This window comes from Gallus gallus, chromosome 1 (assembly GCF_016699485.2).
Source record: "Gallus gallus isolate bGalGal1 chromosome 1, bGalGal1.mat.broiler.GRCg7b, whole genome shotgun sequence".
Taxonomy (NCBI): domain Eukaryota; kingdom Metazoa; phylum Chordata; class Aves; order Galliformes; family Phasianidae; genus Gallus; species Gallus gallus.
This window is the reverse complement of record NC_052532.1, coordinates 4,733,899-4,759,712: the sequence shown is the minus strand read 5'-3', so window position 1 is coordinate 4,759,712 and position 25,814 is coordinate 4,733,899. Positions and strand designations below refer to the sequence as shown.

Sequence of the window (25,814 nt, the reverse complement as noted above, 5' to 3'; positions counted from 1 at the left end):
CGTCCAAACCTCTATCTTCCAGCAGCCTAATATCCAAATGAATCTCGTGTTAAGTGTATCTGTTGGAGTGGATGAGGCAAGTTGCTAAGGTCCCTTCCTCACAAATTCTGAGGATTCCCTTTTCACTGGAGACCAAATGAAAACAGGTCAGAGTAGACCAAGTTTCTGCCAGAATTAATCATGGAACCAACACCATCCAATATTCATTCACTTGTTCTGCCTGCACCAGTCACTTTAAGAACCAGAGCTTGCTTTCAAGTAAGTGCACCATGGGATGGAGTTGGGAAGAGAGGTTAGAATAGCACAGGCAGGAAAACCCATCCTTGCCAACACTCCACCTGTTGTAAGAAGCATGAAGATATCACTTCTTTTCCAGGGGAGATCTCAATGCTAAGATCTTTTTCTCACTTACCATATTGGGGTAGTAATTGATCTGTCAGTAAAACATTGCATAGAATCAGGAAAACTAGAGAAAACAGAGCTTTTGCCAAGCTAAATTTGAAGATACCAGTAGTTTTGGGCAGTCTGAACTAATCTATACAAACGGCTGATATAGAATAAGTTACTTTATAGTATCTTTAACTTTGAACTACTGCTCCTCAGCCCCCATCACTATATCCATCACAAGAGCTTTAGCACTTCTGTTCATATTTTCATGACTGCTTGCAAATTTAAGTGACAGTGACATTACAGCTTCAAATGATGCAGTTGGACAGAGACCATATCTGGCAGAAGGTCTACTCCTGACAGTACCCAACACCTGTCGAAAGGACCCAAGTCTCTTGTTTTAACAGTGCTTTCTAACCATGTTGCATTGCAAAAAACAGCACAGCAGATTGAAGGCCAATCCAGTGCCTTCATACCAAATACATGTCACTACACTTGCAGAGAGATCTGTCATGCATTTCAGCGGGACTGATGTGCACCTAGGACAACCATATTCCTACTCTGAATGCGACTCCAGCCTCTATTTCTGCTGAAAGCATGCTTTTTTGGCCACTCTAGTAGCCTTGGTGAATATAAGCAAGAAAGTGTTTTTTCTCTTCAAGGTTGGAGTAGAAATAAGACACATTTGAGATATTTGCAGCTCTGTGTTGTTTGTAGGGACTCTTTACTTGGCACATACAACAAAACATACAACAAATATAAAGTTGTTTTTTCCTTCCTCAACTACAGTACACTTAAAAAAAGCTCCCTTGATCAAGGACAACTTTCTTGTGATGGATCACAGTAAGGACTTTTTTGCCCTGTAAGTCCACTGAACTATCTTGTCTTTTTCACCTCTCTTCTCATACACACTTCCTCCACTAACTCTTACTTGCAATTGAAAACACAGCAAGTTCACACTGAAAAGCCATTCCTATGGGAACTTTAATAGGCTTTGGGGCAGCTTTGTGCCTGCAACTCACTGTTTAGATGCAGTTCTCAGCTGATGCATTTCAACTGTCCTCAAAAGAAAAAAAGTAAAGAACCTGTCACACAGCAGCTTGGACAAGGGAGTGGGAATCAGGAGCAGAGCCCTTGGTAGGCAGTAGTTACGGATTTGTGTTTGTAGCAAGTATCTTTGCTTCCACTTTTTTACCTTGTCCATCCACTTTGATTACTCAAGGCTGCCCCAACCCATGTGCTGTACATTCTTCCCATTGGAAAGGATCAGTTTCCAAACCACCCCACTTTGTACTTGCAATGACATCACTTACATTTACAATAAAAGGCACAACAAGCATGACCAGGAAAAGCTCCAACTGGGGGTTTGGGATGTAACTCAGGAGGATCTGCTGAAGCTGCAGAGAAAAGAAAAAGCATTTAGAAGCATTACTCAAATAGCTGTTTGCTGCAAACAAGATGCATTCTTAAGCTGACTGGGTCCTAGCAAAGGTCCTGCATCCCTTGCTTTAGCCTAGCTCTTAGAGGCAGGTTAGGCATTTCTTTAGCACAGATACCAAGCATTTCATTTTCAGCAATAAAATGAGTACAGATAGACTTTAACTACCTGTGACAACAGCTGGTAGGACTGTTCTTGGCTTCTTGAGCCTAGCTGCAAAATAAAGTCAACATATTTGCACAGCCACATGCTAGATGAATGTTCACAGCCAAGTCTGAGCACTGTAGGCTGCTACATTTGAAAGAGAAGCCCTAAGCGGGAACAAATAAATGCTCCCAGACTGCTGCAAACAGCAATACAATTAGGTCAGAACAGCCTGTTGGGTACAAGGCTCCAAGTGCAAATGCACTCAATACTGGGATGACCCCTGAATTCCTTAAATAGCTTTTTTTAACCAGTGAATTATTCACAACACCTACCTTCCAATGTATAAATGGCTACAAATCCCAAAAGAATGTACGTTTCTTTAATCAAAACAATCCCAACAAACTAATGTCCCCCTAATTACCATACAAAAGCATGAGGAGAAGGGTGGGGCAATACTCTGGTAGGGGTTAATTTGGACAGATCTAGCAGTTTCCCTAGTTTAGGCACAAGACCACAAGTGTATTGACTTGACAAGATAATGTGGAAATCCCCTGGCAGAACTGAAGTATCTCAGCCACCAGCCCAACCCAATTTATCTTTCCAAGAATGGAAAGGAAAGCTGAAGAAAAATCATCATATTCCACTAGTTCTTGACAAGCAGGAGAACATATCAGAAGCCAAGTTGTTATGAAAATCATGTTTCCTCAGACTTAAGTAATAGCTAATTATTACAGAGAACTGTCAACAAGTCAAAAGGATTAAAGACCTGTGATGATGTGGACCATTAACAGGTCAAAAATGACAAGAAACAAGCCACAATAGCTGTAGCTAGGAAAATAAAATACAACTTAGGAGCCTACCTCTGTCCAACCAGGGATCAGCAGCACAAGGTTGATCAGGGTCTTCTCCACAACCATTATCAGCAGGTAGAGGATACACTGGCTAATCCAAGCAGCAGCTTGTGGAGGATCACCTGGAAGAACAGCACAGTACATAGACACAGGACAAGACAGCTTTGCAGATAAGTTACCCCAGGCTTGACATGCATCCTATAATGCACACATTCACCTTATGCATATGGGGAGAGAGACAGCCCAGGCTCTGCCTATGCTTATCCAGCAGCCCTCATATACTCAAGAACCACAGCTGAAAGAAACATTCCCCATAACCTCAAGGAGATTGACTAAACAGATGGATCTTGGTTTGGGTGGCATTCTCCTCCTCTTGGGGAGACCCCTGAATGTACAGAGCCTTGGAGATGCATCTTTTCCTTCTCCTTCAGCCACCAATAGGCATTGCAGGTATCCAGCCTATAGTACTGAGCTGTTTTGAGCTGAATATATAGAAGGATAAGGGGAAGAAACCCTGTTTGTACAAGGTGGCCAGTACCCCACCTAGAAGCACAGATCACTGACACCCTTGTATAGAGAATAAGCTTGCGTGTATGCACTCTATTTATTGGTCATGGGGGTGATGGGTTGACACTTAGACTGTTAAGATCATCTAGTCATTTTCAACCTTAGTGATTCTAGGATTCTAAGCTGCTGAGACTCCTGAGCTTTCAAATGGCTCCTTACTAGCAAGCATTGCTTCGGGAACATTAGTAGCTTGCTTTGCCCCTCTTGCCAGGGTACCAGAGACTTCATTTCTCTTCACCTTAGCAAACCTAGAGTAGTCTGTAAAGAAAAGTTTCACCCCACCACCATTTCCCCCGCCCCATTACTTTCTATGAAATAGTAAGCTCACAGGAACAGTTCACAAAAACCCTGGCCCCTATGGACCAGAGTGCAAAACTGATCATCTTCACTGAATTAAAATCCACTCCAATCTCCAAAACAAAGCACTGCACAGCAGATCCTCTTCTACACCTCCAAGTCGCTCCCTACCAAATCTTACCCACCTAATTTCCAGAAGTTTCTGGTCACTGGTTTCAATGTAAGACAAAAGCTTTCAGTCCTAAACTGAAGTAGGCTTTTGCTGATTGAGTGAACGGATGGTTATGTGACACTGTCTGAACAAGAGACAGTGGCTCCATCCCCCTAGATTTTACAGCAACCCATTAAAAAAAATAATCAATGCTAATAAAATATGAATGCTTCCAATGAAGTACTTACCAAGTAATAATCAAAAAGCATATTTGTACTGCTAGCAGTGATAATGGCACTGGATCTATTACATGTGCTTGCTTCAGCCATCTGAAAATACCTTCCCAGCTGGTTATCATCTTCCCAGGTCATCAGAATATCCTGGGTCTGCAAAACTGAGCCGCAGTATCTGGCTTAGGAAAAAATGCAGCACTTCCTCTTACCATCCAAATCTAAAGATAATCCCTGGCAGTGTTTGCTTCCAGAGGAATTGGGCCAGAACTTGGAATTGCATTTGTGCAAGAAATCCACTGCTAGGGGTGGATGCTCAAGCTACTTTTGGATGGCAACAGACAAGGAGCTCTGCCCTGCTTTTCTCAGCACAGTGCTGCTGAGACACAGCAAGGGAAGCCCACACAAGCAGTTCGCAAACATTTATCCAAATCATCATGCATACCTTTGGTCACAAGCAGCATGGGCCAGGATTTACTAAGAGCTGCTATCTGATAAAGTCCAGCACTGGGAGAATTCGCTTACCAGGGAGTGCAAAAACAGGTCTGCATACATGTTTGTCCTTCCTGTTATTTGTTAGCAGTGTACCAAAATATTTGCAAAGCCACTGCTGAAAACAGGCATCCAGCTTGTCTCTCCATGCCAGAGAGCTCCATGTGATCACCTTGCATTCCAGCTTTATAATTGCCCAAGCCACAACTGAAGAGGTGATAGAAGGAAGTGGAAGCTGTGGTTTCAAGATGCTGAGAGCCAGACCAGCAGGAACTACATGGAGAAGGAACTGGGAAGGTTACATGCAAGTGCAACCAGCACTGAGGATTTTGGAAAGCACACATCTGCACTCCCTGGCAGGCAGCAGCTGGATGGGTGGTCTGTGCTGCATTGTTAGCAGTCTGCAGTTAAAGGCTGGGGTCAGAGAGGTTTTACTGTTCCTGGAGCACACATAGCCTCTCCTGATGAGTTCTGGTATCTACTCCTCTTCAGCACTGGCTGAGCCTAGTGGGGCTTTTTGCCTGATATCCCCAGACCAACCACTCCTCTCACTGGTTACCATCATCTATCAGAGCTCACACAGACAAAACCGGAAAACAAACATACCCACGGTCTCCTTCCTGCAGCTGAACTCTTTGCCTTTTGCTCTGTGTCATCAGCTGTTGTGGGCAATCCCCCATGGGGAAACAGGGACTGAAAGCACAGCTTTGCAATCAGCTGTCCCACATTGGTTGCAGTGACACCTGCAGCACACTTCTCTCCTATGTCTCAGCCCTCCCCAGAAGCATCAGCAAGCTGGAGATACCTCCTAAATGCCTGCTCCCTCACACCCTTTTGGCAATAGGTCACTACCATTCATTATCCCAAGCAGCTATAGATCTTACTTCTGCATACCATGCACTTAACAGCCCTAACCCTCCATCACTCAGATAGGTTTTGGCTAACAAGGCTGAGATGCAGACAGGAAGAGAAACAGTCTGCTCCCTAACCCACCATGGGGCAGATTCACCCCCATCTTTAATGCCTTCTCACCTAAACCATTTCCCCCTCACTTTCAGTCCTAAAGAAACCCCTTTTTCCTTACTACCCACCAGACCTCACCTTGTCAGAGGTGCCTGCACCTCAGGAGCATCAAATATCCAGCTTCTCACTCTGATCCTTCCTGTGTCACCTAAAGCAGCAGCTGCAGATCTCTGCAGTAAGAGTTTCTAATAGCCCTCTGACATGCCCAGATTAAACAGCAGGATTTGCAAAGAGACCTGCAGACCTATGGGTCAGATGTAGCCATCTGCTCTATCACCTTCAGCAGCCTCAACTTGCTACTGTCTTGGAATCTTGTTCTCCTCTTAAGACTCCAAGCTTTGTTTTCAGAACATGGGATGTTTCTGTACAGGAATGCATCCCAAAGCACAGAATTACATGTCTTTATTGCCATTACCTAGCAGGAAGATCACAGGGTGCAGTTATTCTCCAGCATCCCAGTCCCCCAGTGGCAGAAGGGTGCTCATTTAGATGCTGGCTTCCTACAGCAAGATGGCCAGAAGCATCCTTAGGTGCCACTTAATGTCTTCAGTGAACCAAGTGCCGCCCAGAAATCCCTCAGTCCACAGACATGAGAGATTCTCCTAGTATGGTGGTGATGGGTTGATAGCTGGACTAGATGATCTTAGATTCATTATGGTTGGAAAGACCACTATGATTGTGCATCAGGTGTTTCCACTAGCAAATTTGAGTAAGTTCCTCCAAGGCTGTTTCTGCATACAAGATAGCCAGCCAACAGAAACTGATCTGCTGGAGGCAGAAACCAATTCAATGCCCTCCCCTTAGCTACAAGCAAAATCTTCCCTTTCTGTGCAAGGAAGAGAACAGGCACAAAAGATCTCTGCAGACGTGCTAGAGAAAGCCACATCACGCTCCCTTTGAGTGGTTCCCTGCAGCAAAGACAAATCTTCGCCCTGCAATTCCTAGTGGAAAGGATGCACACACTACATTCTGACCATTCTCCTCCAGCACTCTATCCCACCATCAACACCACCTCCTTGACACAGCCCTAGGATCCCCAGCACCTGCAACCACCTCACAGACACATCCCATGTTCTGCTTGTGCGTGGGAGCCCAACTGCTTGCAGAGCAAAAGCAGCACCCCTTGAGGTATTTGAGTTGTTACCATACAACAGGATTAGTTTTAATCCAAGCTGCCTAAAGTACCAAGCTGTCAAAGCCCACGTGTTAGTGCCAGACAGCTTTATTTCTGGCCTTCCAGGGACTACTCATGCACTGAGCAGGTGGGAAAGTGTTTAACCATTGCCAGAGCAGAGAGTTCAGGAAGGTTAAGGAGAAGTAAGTATTTGAAAGTTGTATTGAGTTAGATGGTGGGGATGGAGAAAATTAATAGGAATTCAGTGAAGAATATTTAAACTGTACGTCCAAAGTATCAATGTAGTTATCAATGCTACATACAGAGCAAAGCAAGAAATATTGGTAAAGCATCTGAATTGCATGCTAAGGACAAAACAGTCCCCTAGGTTAGAGCTATTTTCAGCAGTATTTCCTCAGGCATTAGCAGCCAGCTCCCTCGGCTGCTTCGGTACATGGGAATATTTATTATGGAAATTTTGTACGCCATCGCAGCAGGGCCAAAAGCAGCCTACACAGGTCCTCAGTTAAACTCAGCAGCTGGCGCAGAGCACATTCTGCTATAACTAAGTTTGACCAGCAGAGTTCAACAGGCCACTAAACAGACTTCAGAGGCCTCCAAGCAATCTGCCTTTCCATTTACAGACAGCAAATGAACACAAAGCATCAAACAGAATAGCCAGTGACCACAGCCATGCTCCTACGCAAGCCTGCCTCCCTGAATAACTTTTCAAGCCAAGATATCCACTTCTTCTCACCATTTTGTGATGCTGCTCTTCAGCGTTTGACTCACTCACTACAAAAATATGTCTTAATATGAGCTGATAGAGTTTGTTTGCCTTAAAGTACTATTTTAGAAGTACTTGAATATTTGAATTGGTACACAGTGCAGGGATGCTGCAGCCATCAAGAGGTTTCCCTCTAGCAAGCTACTTATAGCCATGAGAACTGCAGAGAGGCTGAAGGACTTAAGTTTGGAGGCTGGAGTTTATCAACCACCATTTTCCAAAACCTACTTGAACCAGCATGAAGAGCAAACCTTGCCAGTCTTCATTCTCAGGAGCCAAGCATCTCCAGAAGAGATAGCAGCCTTTTCTAATTTACGTTCCTACGCTTAAAGGCAGTCCAAAGAGCTGCTGGGCAAAGCTGGAGGAGCATAAAGGTATAGGAACTTTTGACTTTCCACTAGCCAAAAACAGGTCATTTCTGGCCTCAGCAGCCTCTGGCTAAGACTCAAGAGACTGATCTCAGAATGGGTGTCTCCCACTTCTTTTTGTAAATATGAGAATAATCTATTTTAAACAGTCAGTTCTGGACAGCTGGTTGCCTAAGAGAACAGTGTAGGTTCTGTCTGTATCGTGGATTTGGTATTTTTCTGGTATTCTGCCTACCTTCTTCTGCAGGACAGCAGGAGAAACTTTTGCTCCTCACGATAACTGAGGAAAATAATGCAAGTCTGGTACAGCAATTAGTCCAGAAACTGAATCTGAAGCTTGTATCAAACTGTGGAGTGTTTGCCAGCATCTTCCAAACCAGTCTGGAAGTTACTTCACAGCAGAGATGAGGATAGAATTCTGTTTCCTTAGCTCTGCAGCAGGATTGCATTGTATGTGCCATTTGACTCCCATTTAACTTTTCCATCACAGTCATTCTGGCCAAAGACCTGCACCAAGAATGGTGCTGGGTGGATGAGATTTAATCACCAGCTCAAAAACTAAATTCAAAGAGCAGCAGAAACCTGGTTAACTAAACCAAGATTTCCTTGGAGGAGCAAGTTGTTTCTGTAGTCTAAGCCAACCTTTGAGGATGGAAACTTCAGCTCAGAAGTTCATTACTACTCTGCAAGGCTAGAGACGTCAATATGCATTAACTTCCTCTTGCTTCTGTTCAGCTGCAAATGTGGCATGTGTAGCAGTGCTCTGGGATGACTGCAGCTGGGCTTTGAATACTCACTGCACAGTGAAAATGAACCAGGAATATTTATTCTTCTGCTGCCTCATTTGAATGACTTTAGAACATTGCAGCCTTTAAAACTACTCTCAGGTTTAGCCACAAGCCATCTCACAAACCCAACCACTCCCTCCACCTTGTGCTGAAACCTATTTAGGTAGGTGAAGCGCTCCCTCTCTTATGCACCAAACAAGTCTCAGCTAAAGCTCCGAATTCAGTGTGGTCTCCACACTAATCCTGCTTCAGTTCAAGTTTCATCAACTTCTAAGAATACAAAGGAGTGAGACTACCCTTAGAATAGACTTAACGATACAAATACTCGAAGTTTATTCATATGAATAAAGTGTACCTTCTAAATAAAAAGACTAATGCAAAATAGCCTAAGGGGTTAACTCCTCCCGTCACTGCAGGGAAGCACTGCTCTCCTCCTTCTGAAGAGAAGTGCTACCCTCTAGTGGGGCTGCTGGAGAAAGGCTTTCTTTGAAAGCATTTTTCTTCCTCAACACAGGAACTGAAGCAGAGGCTGACGAGCTTACGTGCGCTTTTAGGTGTTTTTTAAATGAAAAAAATGGTTTTAAGAAATCATTTGGGAAAACGTCATTTGATAGCCCAGTTTTGTTGCTCTGCTGATGCCTATCATAACTCAAGACAATTGCAAGAACTGCACATTTCAAGAAGAGGCTGGAGGAAACCAATAACAAAACCCCCACAAAAGAGCCCTACAGAAAACCACTGTGACATCCAAACACCATAATTTGTTACACACGTGTCGTTGAGGGATCATATACCTCAGGACATGTACAACCTTTTATCACCAATCTTCTGTGCCCAAGCAGGACTAACACAACAGCAGTCACCACAACCTGGTGATGTCCCAAAACATAACATAATTAACATTCAGGGGAGGTTCAGGTTGGATAATAGGAAAAATTTCTTCTCAGAAAGAATAGTGAGGCATTGGAACAGGTTGCCTGGGAAGGTGGTGAAATCACCATCCCTGGAGGTGTTTAAGAGAAGGGCAGATGTGGCACTGAGGGGCATGGGTTATTGGCAATGGAAGGGATGGGCTGATGATTGGACTAGATGATCTTAGTGTTTTCCCCCCCACCCCCTCCCCCCAGCCTTAATGATTCAGTGCTGATTGTTGACAGATAATAGAAGTAATCTGTTCATGTTTTTCCCCCTCAACTGGCCATTTTCTTCTCCCCTTTTACAGAAGAGAATAAACCAGTCACCTTTGTAGACATACCATATTCTCCAAAGACCAGATATGTGTACTTCTGACGCTGCACAGCCCAGGACACCACCTTCACACCAAGCCAAATCAGCAGCATCCCCAGCGTGGCATCAAGGATGAAATTAATAAGGTAGCTAGGAACAGAGGAAAAGGTCACTTTGTAAGGCTTCAAAATACAAGTTCAAGTTGTATGTGTTCAAATCTATATGACACAAACTTCACTATACATCTTCAATATGGAAATCTATTAGAATCTATAGAAAACTATGATTTCTAAATCCCTACTTAGTGGTCCAAGCTTTCCTTCCTTGCCATGTTACTGAATTTACCAATAGCCTTACTAGCTTAAGAGCTTGATCAGCAGTGGAAGGAGGCTCTACCACCTCCCTGGCAACACTCATTTGTTCACACAGCATTAAACACTTCTTGAGTTACTGTTGCCTAAGGTTTACTCCCCCAGCAAGAGAGGATTCCATTTACTTCCAAAAGATTCCATTCTTTTGTTCTTAAATTAAAACCAAAGTTTCAGAGAAGCATAACTACGCAGACGTAACGGCCTTAAGTTGCACCACTGGAGACTCAGGTTGAATATTAGAAAGAGTTTACTCTCAGAAGGAGTGATGAGGTATTGACACAGGCTGCCCAGGGAGGTGGTGGAGTCACCATCCTTAGAAGTATTCAAAGGAGTAGATATGGCACTGAGGGGTATGATTTAGTAGGTATGGTGGTGATGGGTTGGCAGTTGGATTAGACAACCTCAGTGGTCTTTCCAATTTTAATGATTCTAAACATCTTCAGAATTTCAGAACAATTCACAATTTCAGAACAAGAAAACTGAATCTTGTTGGACACCACAGATGCTCCACAGGAAAGGCTAAAAGTCACTTTCATAGAGCAGCTGTAAAACGCTCTATGAGCGCAGAAGCAAAGTAAGAGGCAGAAGAATTTAGGAGAGCCAACAAGCCCTGGCTCAACAGCAGGTACTCTGGGGTCACTGAAAGCCTCCAGTTTGGGGTTTCTGATGCAGGTCCAGCAGCAAAATCCATCCCTATCAGGAGATTTGTGCCTGATGAGTTTGCTCTGCAGCTCTGGAGGTTTAAGCCTCACTGGAAAGCATGTGAGAGACAGGAGACCTGAAGGAACCTTGCAGTCCCCAGAAGGTTTCATCTCTAATCCAGGGCTTGGTATTTTAATGAACTCCACAGAAAAATCTCTCATACTGTTTTTTGGCCAGTTTTGTGTTATTGGAATCTTGTTCTGCAGCAATAGGTCAGATACTTCTACAGTGTGAAAACACCACCAAGCACAGAGCTACAGAAACAAATGTTTCCTTTTCCAGAGCTTGATACTGCTTCTGAATAAAGATACTGAAAAAAAAAAAACCCACAATCTGCTTTTGATATCCATTAAAAAAAAAAAAGGCATTAGGATTTCTCATTTCTAAAGGCTCAAACTAGCTTCTTAGAGTTCCCAGAGCACTCCCAGTAAAACTCTGGTAGTTTATACTGGGCAGGATGCACAGCATAGGAGTGTCAGAGCCCAGGAACAGGATTTCAGACTTCTACGCTGCCCAGTTTAGGATTAAAGGCAGGGAGAGCAGGAAAATGCCAAGCACATTAGGAGACACTGAAGGGCACAGCATAAGCACAGACGTGGTTGTTTTCAAACAATGTCAGTTTAAAAGCAATCATCAATCATTCTAGAGGTTATATTTAGTCCCAGCCAAACTTGTGGCTGTTTAAAGAAACACAATGAAGTGCAGCATTCTAATATAAACAAAGGAGATGCCCAGGAAGTTTGAAGGAGCATTTTGGAGCTCAAATGGGATACACACACACAAATCAACTTTCCCTAGTTCTAAAACAACTTGTAGCTGCAAATTGTCTGGTCTGGAGTAAAGATACATTTCTGTTAAATTCCAAATCTAATTTACATAGCCCCAAAATAGGACAACATGAATGCACGTGGTAGGTAAAACTGAAGTTCCAAGAAAAATACCCTTATGTTGGATAAAGGCCTTCAATCACACTGAGCAGAGCATACTTCTCTAGCATCCATCTAGTACTAGAAATAGCTATATATGGTGGAAACCAAACATTTTCCAGTTGGTTTCCTCCCTCTTTTTCAAGATGTGAGATGTGAATGGAAGGGCCTTTGGTACTTACAGAGAGCAAGGGTCCTTCTCAGTGCGTTCAGACAGAAAAATATTGGCAAAGTGGATGAAAAGGGCACCAATTGCTTGCTTGGAGGTATCGTAAAACCTGGAAAGAAAAAAGCAAGATCTGTTTCCTAGAGCATCAGCAGAGGTCAGCCAAGCAAAGGCTAGGCATAGACCTGCTTTCCTTCAAGAGGCATTTCTGATACCCCAGAAGGGAGTTCCATTAATTTCCAGATTACTTTAGGGGAAGAACCAAAGTCAGGGGACAGAGGCTTTTCTTTGCTAATATTGGCAAGCCAGCCTAGCCCTACATACAATTCACAGGATCATCCCACCCATCAGAAAGATTTGATTAAATAGATGATTATAAGACCAAAACTTGACCTGGTCTGAAAGACAACCCATGTACAGCTGCATCAGCAGATCTGAGAGGACCATAACCTCCTGGATCAGTCACTTATAGTGAAAACAAGCTTTCTTGGAGGAGCTAGGGAGAGAATTTATTCCTAGGGAGTACCAGTTGCTTTACTAAATTTGTCTTGGGAAGTAGCAGCAGAGCATTTTATTTAAAGACTAAGTACCAATAGAACAGTCACAGAGCCATGAAGATTGTTAGTAGAAGAAATACTGGAGGTACATGGGCTTTTTAACATCCAAATTTAAAGTCTTACCATATCCTCCAGGGACGCCTCTCTTCTTTTGGTTCCTTAAATCGTTTTACTGCAAAGAAAATTAGAGATTATGTTAACCAGCAGAGCTGAACAGATGTGTATTTTCATGCATTGTCAAGTGGCCAGAGGGAAGCTGGGGAGGGTTCATCACTATCTGCCAGCCTTGATAATTCTTCCAGGCAAATAAAAAGTTATGGTAGTGATATTCAAACTACGTATTCCATTAGTCCATCAAGCTTTTGGATTCCAGAGGCACAATAAAGCCATCTCCTCCTTGCAGCTCACATGACCAGAAGTCAGTAAGCACCCCTACCATAACGGTGCCAGGGCCAAACTGCAAACAGGTAAGGCTCCAAGCTCATGCCAACAAACTGGAGACACTATTAAAACACTGATTTATTACACAATGTTCTGGATGTTCACTGGCTGTGTCTGGGATGTGGTTTCAGTACCACCAGCCACGAGACTCGAAGAATATATGAATACTTCAAATGAAGTTCCTTTGCATATAGATTAGTTCACTCTTTGCAGCCACTCAGGTCCTGCATTCCAGGACCCTTCAGTGCTGTCTATCATAGTTACTACTTGCAGATAACACTAAGTTTGTTTTTCATTTCTAAACTCTGTTCTGCTCACAGTGGTCTGAGCATTGCAGAAGCATCTCCAAGGGTCCCAGTTTGCTTGTTCCACAGATTTATGTTCTCCCTGGATTCAGGTGGCATTTACATGCCCAAATAGGAGCTGCTAATAGCTTCTTAGTGCTATGCCACACACAGAAGTTGTTTTGACTGCTTTGCTGTCAATCCAGCTAGGAACTCATTTTGCAAAGCATCACCTACCAGGCCAACTCCTCTTCCCTTAAACCTAAGATATCAGTGCTCTGTAACAAGACGACCTGGAAGAGATTCTCCCACTGTATTTTTTTCCCAACCTAATTAACAAAAGGGCATTCAGTAGCATCATTTTGCTTTGTGAGATGGCTGCTAGCATCTACACCTAAGTCTAGAGGCTCTGCAGTTACATCTGCTGCCTCAAAACCCCATGTAAATGGGGAACTGACCTGTCACAATCAGTTCCTGAAACACTACCATCTTGAACAGGATTTCAGAGTTAAAAGTACTGAGCTGTGAGGTTTTCTTGTTTGTTTGTTTTTGGAGGAAAAAAGAAACTAATTCAGTGCATCTGCACCCGATACTCCATCCTAGGACATGAGCATAGCAGCTGCTTCGTGGTGCCATCTAGCGGAACATAGAGCCTGAAAGCTACAGAACACACAAGTATGAATCATTGCATAACCTCCCTAGGCAAGCTATCTCAAGGGTATGTATTAGAAGCATGAATCACTAAGCCCTTCATCAACCCCCAGATTTGCCCAGTACTGAGCAGGTCATTGTGATGAGCGCTCTAAGAGGCTGTTGAAGCCCAAACAGACCGCCAGCAATCTACTTTATCATCACCAAGTCTCTGCTCTTGGAGCTCTGTAGCTTACTCTGTGACTTAAAGAGTAAACCAAACACCAGAACAGACACATATAATTGGTATCCAACTCTAGATTACACTCCTCCACAGACCCATTAACTGAAAGATCAACCAACAGAGCAACAAGCTCAGTAAAGGCTGGGAAAAAAAAAGATACCACATTAGCTGGAAACAGCTATTTCCAAATAAACTGCTCTTTTATGTCTTGCATCTATATCATAATTAACTGATGCACTGGGTGAGTCTCACTGTACTTGAGTACTCAATGTGCCAACTGGAGCCCAACCATCTGCCCCAGGAAACAGTTCTGGGCTGCTTTCTGTGGGAAATTCCTGCCTGATGCAGCCTGAAAAAAATTCTAGGAATTCCCCTGCTTGGATGCTCAATGAAATGGAAACTTTGCACCTCTTACTGGCACAATGGCAAGGTGACTCATGAAAAAAATATATGTCCTTCAGCTCTAGGACTTCGGGCACATCCAAACACAAGCAGTTACATTTCACTCTTCCACAATGAATAAACAAATCGATGGAGTAATGAAGCTGAGAGGCCAGAATTCTTTAAGCTGGAACTAACAAACTTGAGGCAAAGAGTACAACAGCTTCTCTATGGCACAGAAGAGCTCTACAGGCCACCAAGCTGACCACCAGCCCAACCACAAGAGCATGAGGGATGATTTTTACTGTTGTCCTAATGAGAAGTGACATATATGTATCCACAGCCACTCAGGCTAGAAATACAGTAATTCAGTGTGATAAGATGACAAGAGGTAAGAAGTTAATGGCGTGGTGCCTTGTTGAACATGGCTTGTCATGCCTCATTAGATTTAAGAGAGTTATCTGAGACTCTGTAATTATCAGAGACAGTAAAACTGTTGTATTAAAGATAAAAGCTAGTATTATAGAGAAATAATTAACTGCTTAATAGGGCATTAACTGTGCAGAGCTGCATCAGGCTGTCTCTGAATTAAGCCAGAAAGCCAGCCAAGATCACTGGAGCTTGAACAGGCAGCAGAGTAGTTCAGCAGCCACGACCCAGAGGTTAAGGGTGATTTCAAATCTGTGTAAAAACTACTCCAGGTCTCTGAAACCTCAAGAAGCTGATAAAACTCCTCTCCTCCAAGTCTCCCTGCAGGGGATCTGAACCAGGGCATGCACAGATCCCTGGGTGGATGCTCAAGCTCAACTGGCTTGGGAAACAGCTCAAGTCTCTTCTTGCTCTTCTCAAAGGAAATCTCTATTCACTGAGGCCACTCAGCTTTCCATTAGCTACAGGCATGGGTTTGCAACCGTGGCTCTGGCAAGTCTTGATAGTGGACAGATCTATTATAGGACAAGTTGTGCTTGCTCACGCATGGAAGCGCAAACAAAAATTGTGATCTGAATTTTAGCACCTGTAACCAATTAAGATTGTTTAGTACAGGATGCCAGGCTGGACCAGGCTCTGAGCATTCTGAAGTTGCTCAGATACAGATGTCCCTGTTCACTGTAGAGGAAGAGTTGGACTAGGTGGGTGGCTTTTTAACGTCCTTTCCAACTCAAATGATTCTATGACTCTAGGTGCACAAGACAGAAGGGAGAGGATCCCCAACCAACTGAAGACAATACTAAACAAAGAACTCCCCATGCTCACAGTTAAAGATCCATGTAATAGAGCTAAAGGGAGGAAGATGAAGACTGTTTGCCCAGGTTCTTTCTGTGTTACTTGCCCCTTCACTGATAGTTATTTCAACCACATCCCTAATGATGCCTTAAGTTTCAACTGAATTGTAAAGTGAGAGGATGTCAGCTGTGAAATAGCTCACTGGAGAAACGTTTCCTTCAGAAAGGCTTCAAAGACAGCCTTCTAGAGCAAGAAGCTTCACAAAGCTCTAACTCTGAAGATGCTCCAAGGAACTCAGCCACACTGTAGCAGAGTTTAATTCATATGATCTAAAATATCCCGGGGAAAGGTAAGAGAGGTAGGAAAAGAACATCCACATCTATCCCATTAAAGAGATCAAGCCACTGAGGTGACAACCCGAATTGGTGTCTTTACAAGTTAACACTCACTTCTACTTGCTCCAGTTAGAGCAGACAGAAAGCCCCGAAATTCAGCAAAAGGGAAGGAAGATGAACAGCAACTTCGGAGAAATGCCTTTTGCCTATGGCCAACAAAGGGCAAGGCAGGAAACAAAATGCTCCCAGACCCTTCCTCTTCAGTCAAGACAATGAAGATCAGAGACACTTTAAATTCACTGAGGATCTCCAGGCAAGGATGAATTTGTCCATCTGAATAGAAATCCATGAAACGGTTAAAAAAAGAATGTATCCACTTGGGAGAAGAGTACTTATAGATCTGCAAGGAGTCAGAAAATGACAAGGACAAGGTAAGAGCTCAATGAGATCCACCCCTCCACCCTTCTAATTTTTTTTCCAAACATTTTTTTTTGCAGACAAAGTGGACATTTGTAGTGTTTTCCCGACGCAGTGCAATGGAAACAGCTTTGTCTGCCCCAGATATGTATGGTTCCTTGAAGATATGGGACAGCAGCAGTGCTGCCCTACAGCCTACTTTTGTAGTAATTAATTTCCCAGTTATAATTGATAAAGACTTGCATAGCTCCAGATTCTCTTCCATTGTTCCTCACATCTTGCCCATGCAGTAGAGCAACCCCTTATGCAGCATCTTCTCCTCAACATCCCCACTGACCATGCACTGCATACGGACAACATCAACGCAGATGTACATCTGCCTATTACCCCTCATGGAAATAAACCCCTGACTTAAGCAGAATTAGCTACAGTAGCAGCAAAACAGATCAGCAAAACGGACTCCTAAGTGAAATATCTATAAAACCAGAGGGGGAAGCTTATTTCCCCAGTAGAAATCCCCTACCATGAAACCAGGAAGCTTATTTTTGCGACAGCGTCACACCACCTGATTTCTGGCCTTACCTAATAGGATTCAGAGCTACTATCCTATGGAGGAAATGCTGTTCCTCTGCCATCCTCCACTTTATTTATAGGTAGCAGAGTCTCCAGTAACACATTTCAACCTATTTTGCAAGACACACCCATTCTCAGGCTTTTTCTAAGTTCCTGACAGGAAGAAGCCAACATGTAGAGACCAAAGCTATGGAGGCTGCACTATTTTTAGCATGAGGTTGCAGCAACTCAGACTGGAGACACAATGGGAGGAAGCAGCAGTCACTGTTCACAGACAGCAGCCAACATGCTGCCAGCAAGATAGAAAAGCTCAGAACACATACCCACCACCTCAACACAGAGCAGTGCTCAGCAGCAGCAGATCTATCAATGGTTTGAAGAGGGGGATGCTACAAACCTGTGTATCATGCAAGTGACAGAATGCATTTGGTGCTTCCTTCCCAAACACTGTTGTACCAAGACTTCAAAAAAAAATTTACATACCTTTAACAAAACAGGCTAAATACTCTGTACACAAACGGCAAATATGCTCTGGATTATCTCTGAGTGCAAGACATGAGGCAACAGGGAAATAAAAAAATGATACCAGCTCCTACTGAACATATCTGGATATTTCCAGGCTTCTCTATAGCATCTTCTCAAGGAAAAAAGCTTCTCCCAGCACAGAGAGCTCTGAATTGCAGCAGAAACATGCATCAGTAGCAGGTTCAGGCACTCAAAGCAGTGGACTTCTGCAAAGCATCCAAATCCTGCACAGTGCCACGTACTGGAGCTTCTAGATCAATGCAGATAAACCTTACAGAAAGGAATAATTCTGCTGTTTCCAAAACAAAAGGACTTGGAAATATTTCCTCTCCAGGATCCATAGACCATCTATTCCCATTCCTCATCTAAATCCAGTTACCCACAAGCCTACTACAGTACAAGCTTTGAAACTCTGAGAGCAACAGCATCATCCCATCACCCACCCTGCTCAGCTGGAGCATCCAACTAGCACGGTACATGAATTGCCCAGGTAAAGGTCATGCAGTACTCAGTTTCAAGTTCCACCTCATGCAATTAGTGTACTACCAATGTCTTATTTCTACATGGATTTTTATGGCTGCCATTAGAGCATGGATGTCCAACCTTTTGGCTTGCTTGCACCACATTGAGTGAAGAGGAGTTGCCTTGGCTCACATATAATTAATGTATATAAGTAACAAAGCTTCTGTTTTCATATTGTCATTAAAACCAAGTTGGACACATACATATTAGAGCCTTCAAGTGCCAAGTGACCATAAACCACATTGTGATAAAACCATTAGCTGTATGCACTTACTGAGACCAGGCTCCATTTGGCCAGGAGGTCTTAGAAGAGACCTAGACTGGGCTCTAGCTGAAATGTCATTCTAACTGTGCCTGGGGGAGGCAACAGAGGCTCTACACACAAAGCATCTCCAGATTCCAGGTCAGTGCCTTGAAATACACACTTCAAACATGGGAATGCTTTATATCTTCAGACTAATACATGATGTCATTAAGAGACCTAACAAATGAAGTTATGCAATTGAGATTTTTTTTTTTTTCCAAACTTGAAGTTTGTCAATTCTCTCACAAATACCAAATAATCAACCAACTGGAAATTTAACAGACTCCTCCCTAGAAGTTTACTTTCTCCACCCTTTTAAATGACAAAATTTCCCTGTAAACTTTCTTACACAAGAGTTAAGAATCACCTATAGCATCAATCATCCACCGGATGCAGCAGAACCTATCCAACAATGCATATGGTACTTCACAGCCCATGGGTTACACATAACTTCAGGCAGCTCAAGCTTTGCCTGCTTGTTTCTCAGCCTACCCAACCCATTTGTTTCTTCAGCAAGCAGAAGCCTCCTCAACTTCTATTTCTCCCAATCACCGTTTAGCACACAGTTCTCACCACTTGGTTTAGCAGCTCAGAAGGTGACTTCCAAGAGGAGGTCAACATAATCAACAACTCAAATTCAAAAGCTCCATAGAAAGCTGTGCTTTGCTTAATGAAGCGTATTAAATGCCACATGGTCCTTCCAGCTTACAAAGCACAACACATGTTTTCAAGCTCAGCCAGTTTTCACATGTATTGAGGCAGAAGGAAAAAAGTCATAGCAGTCCTGCCATATGTAGCTTCTTGCTTAACCTACAAACCTGCATGCAGACCTGGACTACCGGAGTCACAGCCCTGTGCTTCACACCTCTCCCAGGCTGTAAATCTTTGTGGCTTTATTTTTTACCCCCACAAGAGAGGGTGGTAAAGCCCCCATTTCAGTATAATGAATCAAATCAAATACAGTCATATTTTCACATTAAAGGAAGCAAAGTCATCAGAGCCTGTCCCAGGCATGGCAGTGTAGTGCTCCCATGTCCTGGACAGGTTTATTAAAAATCAACAGAACGTAAGTCTGCACAGATCCAGTGATCTATCATTTAGTTCTCTTTCCTGACATACATGCACACTTCAACCCACTTTTTTTTCCAAGAGATACTCAGTGTAAAAGCTGAAGCACCACATAGGAAGCACGTAAGATAGTTCTGAAGCACAGAAACAGCGCAGCAATCCAAAGCACATACAGCAACAAAGTTGAGTTCTGCACTAGGGCAGAATTGTCCTGAGTTAAGTGCTATTCCTTCCACCCATCCCTCAGGATAAGGAAATTCAAACCATTCCACAATAAGGATGGTAAGCCACTGGCGCCGGCTGCCCAGAGAAGCTGTGGATGTCCCATGCCCGGAGGTGACCGTGGCCAGGTTGGATGAGGCCCTGCACAGCCCGATCTGGTGGGTGACAACCATGCCCAAGGCAGAAGGTTGGAACTAGATGATCTTTGGGATCCCTTCCAACTCCAGCCACTCTAGGATTTCACCAAAATTTCCCTCCACAGCTGAGAGCTACTGTTTGTTGTCACAGTTGAGCTGCTATTCCACAGTCCTACCTCAGGACCAGCCACTTGGGCCAAATCACAATACACTGCCATAGCACAAGTGTTACTAAACCTTGTTCAAGAGCTCAGAAGAATGCTTAAAAAGCTTCAGGAGAGGTAATCGAAAGAAGAAGTTCTTAACTGACTCCCCAGATCTGTTTCACTTGTTCCCCTGTTAATCTAAAAAGAAAAACGTGACTAAGATATCTATTCAAGACCTCTGTCTTCTCTTTCTAAGGGATTTGGTGTCCAAGTGACAAGTTTGTGCAACCCCCACAGCACATGCAGCAACTGCAAAATCCACTCAGAAGCCAAGCATTGACAACTACTTCAGACAGGATTTCTGAGTTATCCACATCACGACCTCCCCAAGGGTAAGCTCTTGCCCAGGAAGCTAGATTGCCAGCCACAGCTGCAAGGTTCTGCTGCTTCTTTTTTCCAGTGTTCACATCTTAATTCTCTTAGCAAGAGTACCTCCAAAACCACAGTAGGCAGCTGTGAAGGATTACAGCTGATTCTCATTTGATTACTAAGTCAGAGAAAGCCCTGGACAACACTACAAAGGAGCTTGACTACAACTGTAAAGACAGAATACAGTAGTTTAGAGTATTAGCAAACTCCAAGGAATACTTTCCTCACTGCTGTAATAGTGGTGACCCTAACCATAGAATGGCTTGGGTTTGAAGGGAGCCTAAAGACCATCCAGTTCCAACTCCCTGCCACGGGTAGGGGTGTGATAGCAACAAGGCCTGAGGAAAGAGCATGGAGCTGTGTCAGGGGAGGGTCTGGGAAAGGGTCTGCACAAAAAGACAGTGGGCATGGAACAGGCTGTCCAGGGCAGTGGGCACAGCCCCAAGCTGCCTGTGTGGTCCTGCATGGAGCCAGAAGCTGGACGTGATGGTCCTTATGGGTCCCTTCCAACTCAGGAAGTTCTGTGAGTCTATATTAGCTCTTGCATCAGAGGGAGAACAACATTCACAGCTACTGCTAGCAAATCATCAAGTCCATGCTTTCATTTGTGGGAGTATTTTGATAATTAATACCCTTTATTTCATGAGGTATCCCCCTTGGTTTATGGATCAATTAACACATAGCCTCTCCCACTACAGGAACAGGAAAAAAAAAACACACAATAGAAACAACAAAGTAGTCTGCTCTTACTGTTAAGGTTCAGTGAAATACAGGCCATGAAGTGTTGCAATGTCATTACTCCCACTGGAACAAGCTATCAGCTGTCACAGGAGGAACTTGTTGCAGCTTTCACAAGCTGACTGGCATTAAACACTGGAGTCCAGACAACACAGAGATTCAAGACCTGTGGCTCCTCAACCCAACTGGAAGCTTTAGTTACTGTCACTGCAGGTTTTTACAACAAGGAGAACAGATTGAGGCTTGTGTTAAATCACTTAACCCCAAGGAGAAGCACCCATGGTGCTCCAAGCACAGCACAGCTGGGGCACAGCACCAATGATTTTCTCAGGTCTTCCAACATCAGTGCCCTCACCTCTTCTCACTGCTTTCTCTTGTTACCGTCCCTCCCCAGCAAACAGCACTCAGCCCAAAAAGCTTCACATTTTAAGGGAAAGTTAAGCAAAACAACATCACAAAGCAATTAGAGGAGCTATTATTCTCACCAAGCAGCGCCGTACCTGATGCTCATCCTATTTTTTGTCACATTCTTCCTGCTTACACCGTTGGCTTCCACCCTTCATTAAAATTTTCTAAGCCACTGAGCTCTCACATCAGAGCCGCGACTCCGCGGTGCCTCATTACCATCAGATAAAGGCTCGGAACAACAGTTTTACAAGAGAGCATCTGGCGCCCTAACTGCCGGGTGCGAGTTGCTGCCATCCCTTCTCCAACCCTCCAGATCTGGAGGAAAAACTTCATAAATTAAAAGCGACACGAAGCTCCGAGCAGTGCCGGCAAACGGGCTGCGGTACCCAACTAAAAGGGACTACAGTCATAGCATCCCAGAATAGTTTGGGTTGTAAGCGGCTTTAAGGAACATCCGCTTCTAACCTCCTAACTGCAGCGTAAGTTGCCCAAACCCCCGTGCAGCCCGGCCTCGAGCACCTCCAGGGACGGAGCATCCACAGCTTCTCCGGGCAGCCCCGGAGTGCCTCACCGCTCTCCGAGTAAAGAGCTTCCCCCAGCACCTCGCCCAAATAACAGCCCCGGAGGTACCGCGGTACTCACACATCAGCGTGCAGAAGACGCACAGCGCCAGCAATGCCTGCAGCAGCACTCCGAAGCAGCCCAGCAGCGCTCCGCTGCCGCAGCCGTGAGTCGGACGGGACGCGGCCATGACCGGGCGGAGCGGAGGGCAGCGAAGAATGGAACGCAGCCGCCCCGCTGCCTACAAAGCCGGCTCCGCGCCTCCGCCCCTCTGCCGGCGGCCACACCCGGGGGTGGGGTGGGGTGGGGTGGGGTGGGGTGGGGTGGGGAGGGACACGGGTGAGCGTGGGAGTGGGCGTGGCGATCGATGGGCTGAAGGATGGAGATGGGCACAGGGATTGATATTGGCACAGTGATGAGTATGACTGTGGGTGGGGATTTAGGAGTGGATTTAGGGTTGGGCATAGGATGGGCTTAGGGGATGTCCGGTAGAGGTCACTTGGTGGTGAGGGGACTTGGTGGCGTTCGGGATGCTGGGATAGAAAATTTACTCTGGTGCCTTGGCAGAATCTGGAGTGCTGGGATGGGGAAGGTGGGTAGATGTCCCAGTGGCCATTGAAGCCCCAGATATTGGGGGTTCTACTGGGGCTTGGGGTGCCTGGATGGGGAATATGGATTGGGGTCCTTGGGGGGGGGCTTAGGGTACTGGGTTGGAGAGGGTAATTGGGCATGCAAGTGAGAACTGTGGTGCTGGGTTGTGGGAGTCCTGGCAGGGTTTAGGGTGCTGGGATGGGGAGTTTGGACTTGGGTCCCACTGAGGTCTGGGGTGCCAGGTTGAGGGGTTCCTGGTGAGGTTTGAGAGGGTAGGATGGGTTGGGTTGTTTGGGGAATGATGTTAGGGATCAGGGTGCCAGGCTGGGGGAGATCCTGGTAGGGTTTTGGATGCCAGGAGAGGGAGGGGATGTAGGTATACCTTTGGGGGTTGAGCTGCAAGGTTGGGGGGTCCCAGTGAAGTGTGTGGTGCAGTGATGGGGAGTTTAGGCTGTGGTCCCAGTGGAGTCTGGGGTACTGAACTGAGGGGTTCTGTTGAGGATGGGGAGTGCCAAACTGGGCACATCCCACAAGGGCTTGGTGTGCTCTAATGGGGAGAGTGAATGAGGGTCCTGATGGGTTTTTGGGCCACAGAGATGAAAAGGACATGGAGGAGTTTTGGGTGTCAAGTCAGGGAGGAATGTGGGGGTCCCAGGAGGAATTAGGGGGGGGGTTCTATCTGTGGCAGGATGATCTGATACACTTCAGGGTCTACTGATGGGGTCAATATCTTAAATTGCTGCCTCAAACTTGCTACTCTGCCTAATACCATTCCCCTCCCCCTCTACAGCCTCCTCCCCAGAGGGCAGGTTTCATTTTCTCTTTCTTTTCAGTTCTTCAGAGAGCACTGAGGTCACGCAGCTGAGTTTTCCTCCTTGTCTTCAAGACACAGGAACTTGCATTCAGCTACAAAACCGAGCGGGCTGCAAATCTCATCATATCATATGACTCCGAGCAGTAGCCTTAAAATCAATGGTAAACATTATAAGACACTAAAGAAAATCATGGGAACTTTTTCTTATCTGAGTCAACACATCCCCTGGTACCAACGTGATGAAATAGCCCCTGCCAGATATAATCCTTCCTTTCTTCAAGGGTGAACCAAATTGTGGACTGGCAGATGCTCAAGTCACCAGCTTTAATCACAATTTAATCACGAGTTCAATCAGCAAGCTGGAAGTTTGATCTTGTGAAGTCATTTTCAGCTGATTTCATGTGTGCAACATAGTTTCATAAAAAGGTTAATTCCTCTGGGTTGGTAAATCTGTGTTTTGCAGTCAGTTGCCTTTATATTAAATTCTAAATTCTAAATATTAAAGTTGATATTATTACATAAGCCAGCTGAACACCTTGCTAGCATCTATAAAGCAATATGTATCTTAACACAGATTTACTTTGGCTCTAACATTTTACTTTTTCTTAAATTTCCTTGGCTGCTTTTGAAGAACCATTTCCAAGAACTGGTTGCTGGATAGCAATTTTTCATCTGGGAATTGCCTCAGGCTCTTTTTGCCCAAGTATTGCACAGCATTTGGAGAACACACACACAAGACATTTGAAGTAGGTGGATAGTTCTTAAAATTTCATTTTCTGTGGATATCCTTCAAATTATTCATCAAAGCAGACTGTGTGTATATGTGCAAAGGAAGGCTTTCCCAAGGCTCCCTCTCACCAGTTGTGCATCCTGCACTCCTGCCAGCCAGTAGTAATGGTTTCTCCCTGCTGCTCCACTCAGCAATGGAAAGTTATCTGAAGCCTTATTTTCAGATGCTGAAACTTTTACAAGAGAGCCCAGTATGTGTGAAAACACACAGGCTATAAAAGAGAGAAAGAGGAAAAATCCTGATTTCACCCCTTCCTGCCCTTCACTGCAGTGAGAGATAGCAATCCCTTAGTGGTTATTTGTACTCAACACTTCACTGTGAAACCATAGTCTTGGCTTACCAAAAGCATAATTTGCACTTCAAAATACTTGGATTTTTGAAACCTGTGCAAATAGCCCTTAAAGCTCAGCTGTGTTGGTAGTAGAGTCTGTGGGCTCTGGCTCCTAAACTCTGCTATATTATTTCAGCAACTAAGATGTCCCACAGCTGTCTCCATACCTTTTGTCCCCCAAGGATTTCTATTTCTCTGCAGAGGCAAAGAGGTGCAGAATCCCATTTAAATGAGGGAGAGGAGAGGAGAGGAGAGGAGAGGAGAGGAGAGGAGAGGAGAGGAGAGGAGAGGAGAGGAGAGGAGAGGAGAGGAGAGGAGAGGAGAGGATCCTTCGCTTTTCCCAAAGCCTTGGTTGGATAAAAGTCTGGAGAGGCTTGGGTCACAAATGGTCAGTTTATGTTGATTTACTTCCATCTATCTTTGTGATCTTACAGAAATATGGATGAGAATTATTAATGCTACTTGCAAAAATAGCAAAGTGAGAAAAAATGAAACCAAGTAAGCAAATACACAAGATTTTCTCTAACTACTAGAAATGAAAAAGAAGTAATTAAAAGAAAGAAAATAAAGTCCTGAGAAAATTTAATTTAAATATTAGATGATGGTTCTATACTTAAAATCAGAAGAGCCAAGGCACTCCAATAGTTTCAGGTAGTAAGGGATGCAAAGAGCAATCCTGGCAATTTTGTACGTGTGAAAGGAAGGATAGAGTAAATCTCTGAATTCTCAGAGACAAGAAGACAAATACTCACACAGAAACCACAGAAAATACTTTCTATATTTTTTCTCTTTAAAGAAGGATTAGCCAAGGCCTGACTGACAAGTAAAATTGGTTTATAAAGAGTAGAGCAGAGACGGAACAGGACAAGAATGTGTCCAAAGATGAGATGAGGTAAATCTGAGGTATGCCAGAGCCTGAAGAAACCTGTGCAGGAGGAGCTATGAAGTGAGGCCAGGGCAGCTGACCTAAACCCACCAAAGAGACATTCCATACTGTATGGTGTTATAGTCAGCATAAAAGTGAGGAAAGAGGAAGAAGGGGGGCTATCATAATAAAAATGTTTGTTCCTTTAAACAGTTGTTATTTGTATTGAGACCTTGCTTCCCAAG

General features: G+C 44.3%; 1 protein-coding gene across 3 annotated transcripts in view; it reads right to left on the bottom strand.

Annotated features, from left to right (window-relative positions):
- Positions 1–22,448, bottom strand: part of LOC419112 (transmembrane protein 110-like) — a 30,217-nt gene extending 7,769 nt beyond the window's left edge. For all 3 annotated transcript variants that reach the window (XM_015293958.4, NM_001030842.2, XM_040700857.2), the window contains exons 1-6: positions 22,260–22,448; positions 12,713–12,761; positions 12,049–12,144; positions 9,896–10,017; positions 2,833–2,945; positions 1,701–1,784 (exon numbers count right to left, since the gene is read on the bottom strand). In XM_015293958.4, the coding sequence (XP_015149444.2) occupies positions 1,701–1,784; positions 2,833–2,945; positions 9,896–10,017; positions 12,049–12,144; positions 12,713–12,761; positions 22,260–22,368 (573 nt within the window). In that variant the 5' untranslated portion in view covers positions 22,369–22,448. The remainder of the gene's footprint in view (positions 1–1,700; positions 1,785–2,832; positions 2,946–9,895; positions 10,018–12,048; positions 12,145–12,712; positions 12,762–22,259) is intronic.
- Positions 22,449–25,814: the final 3,366 nt, after the last annotated feature.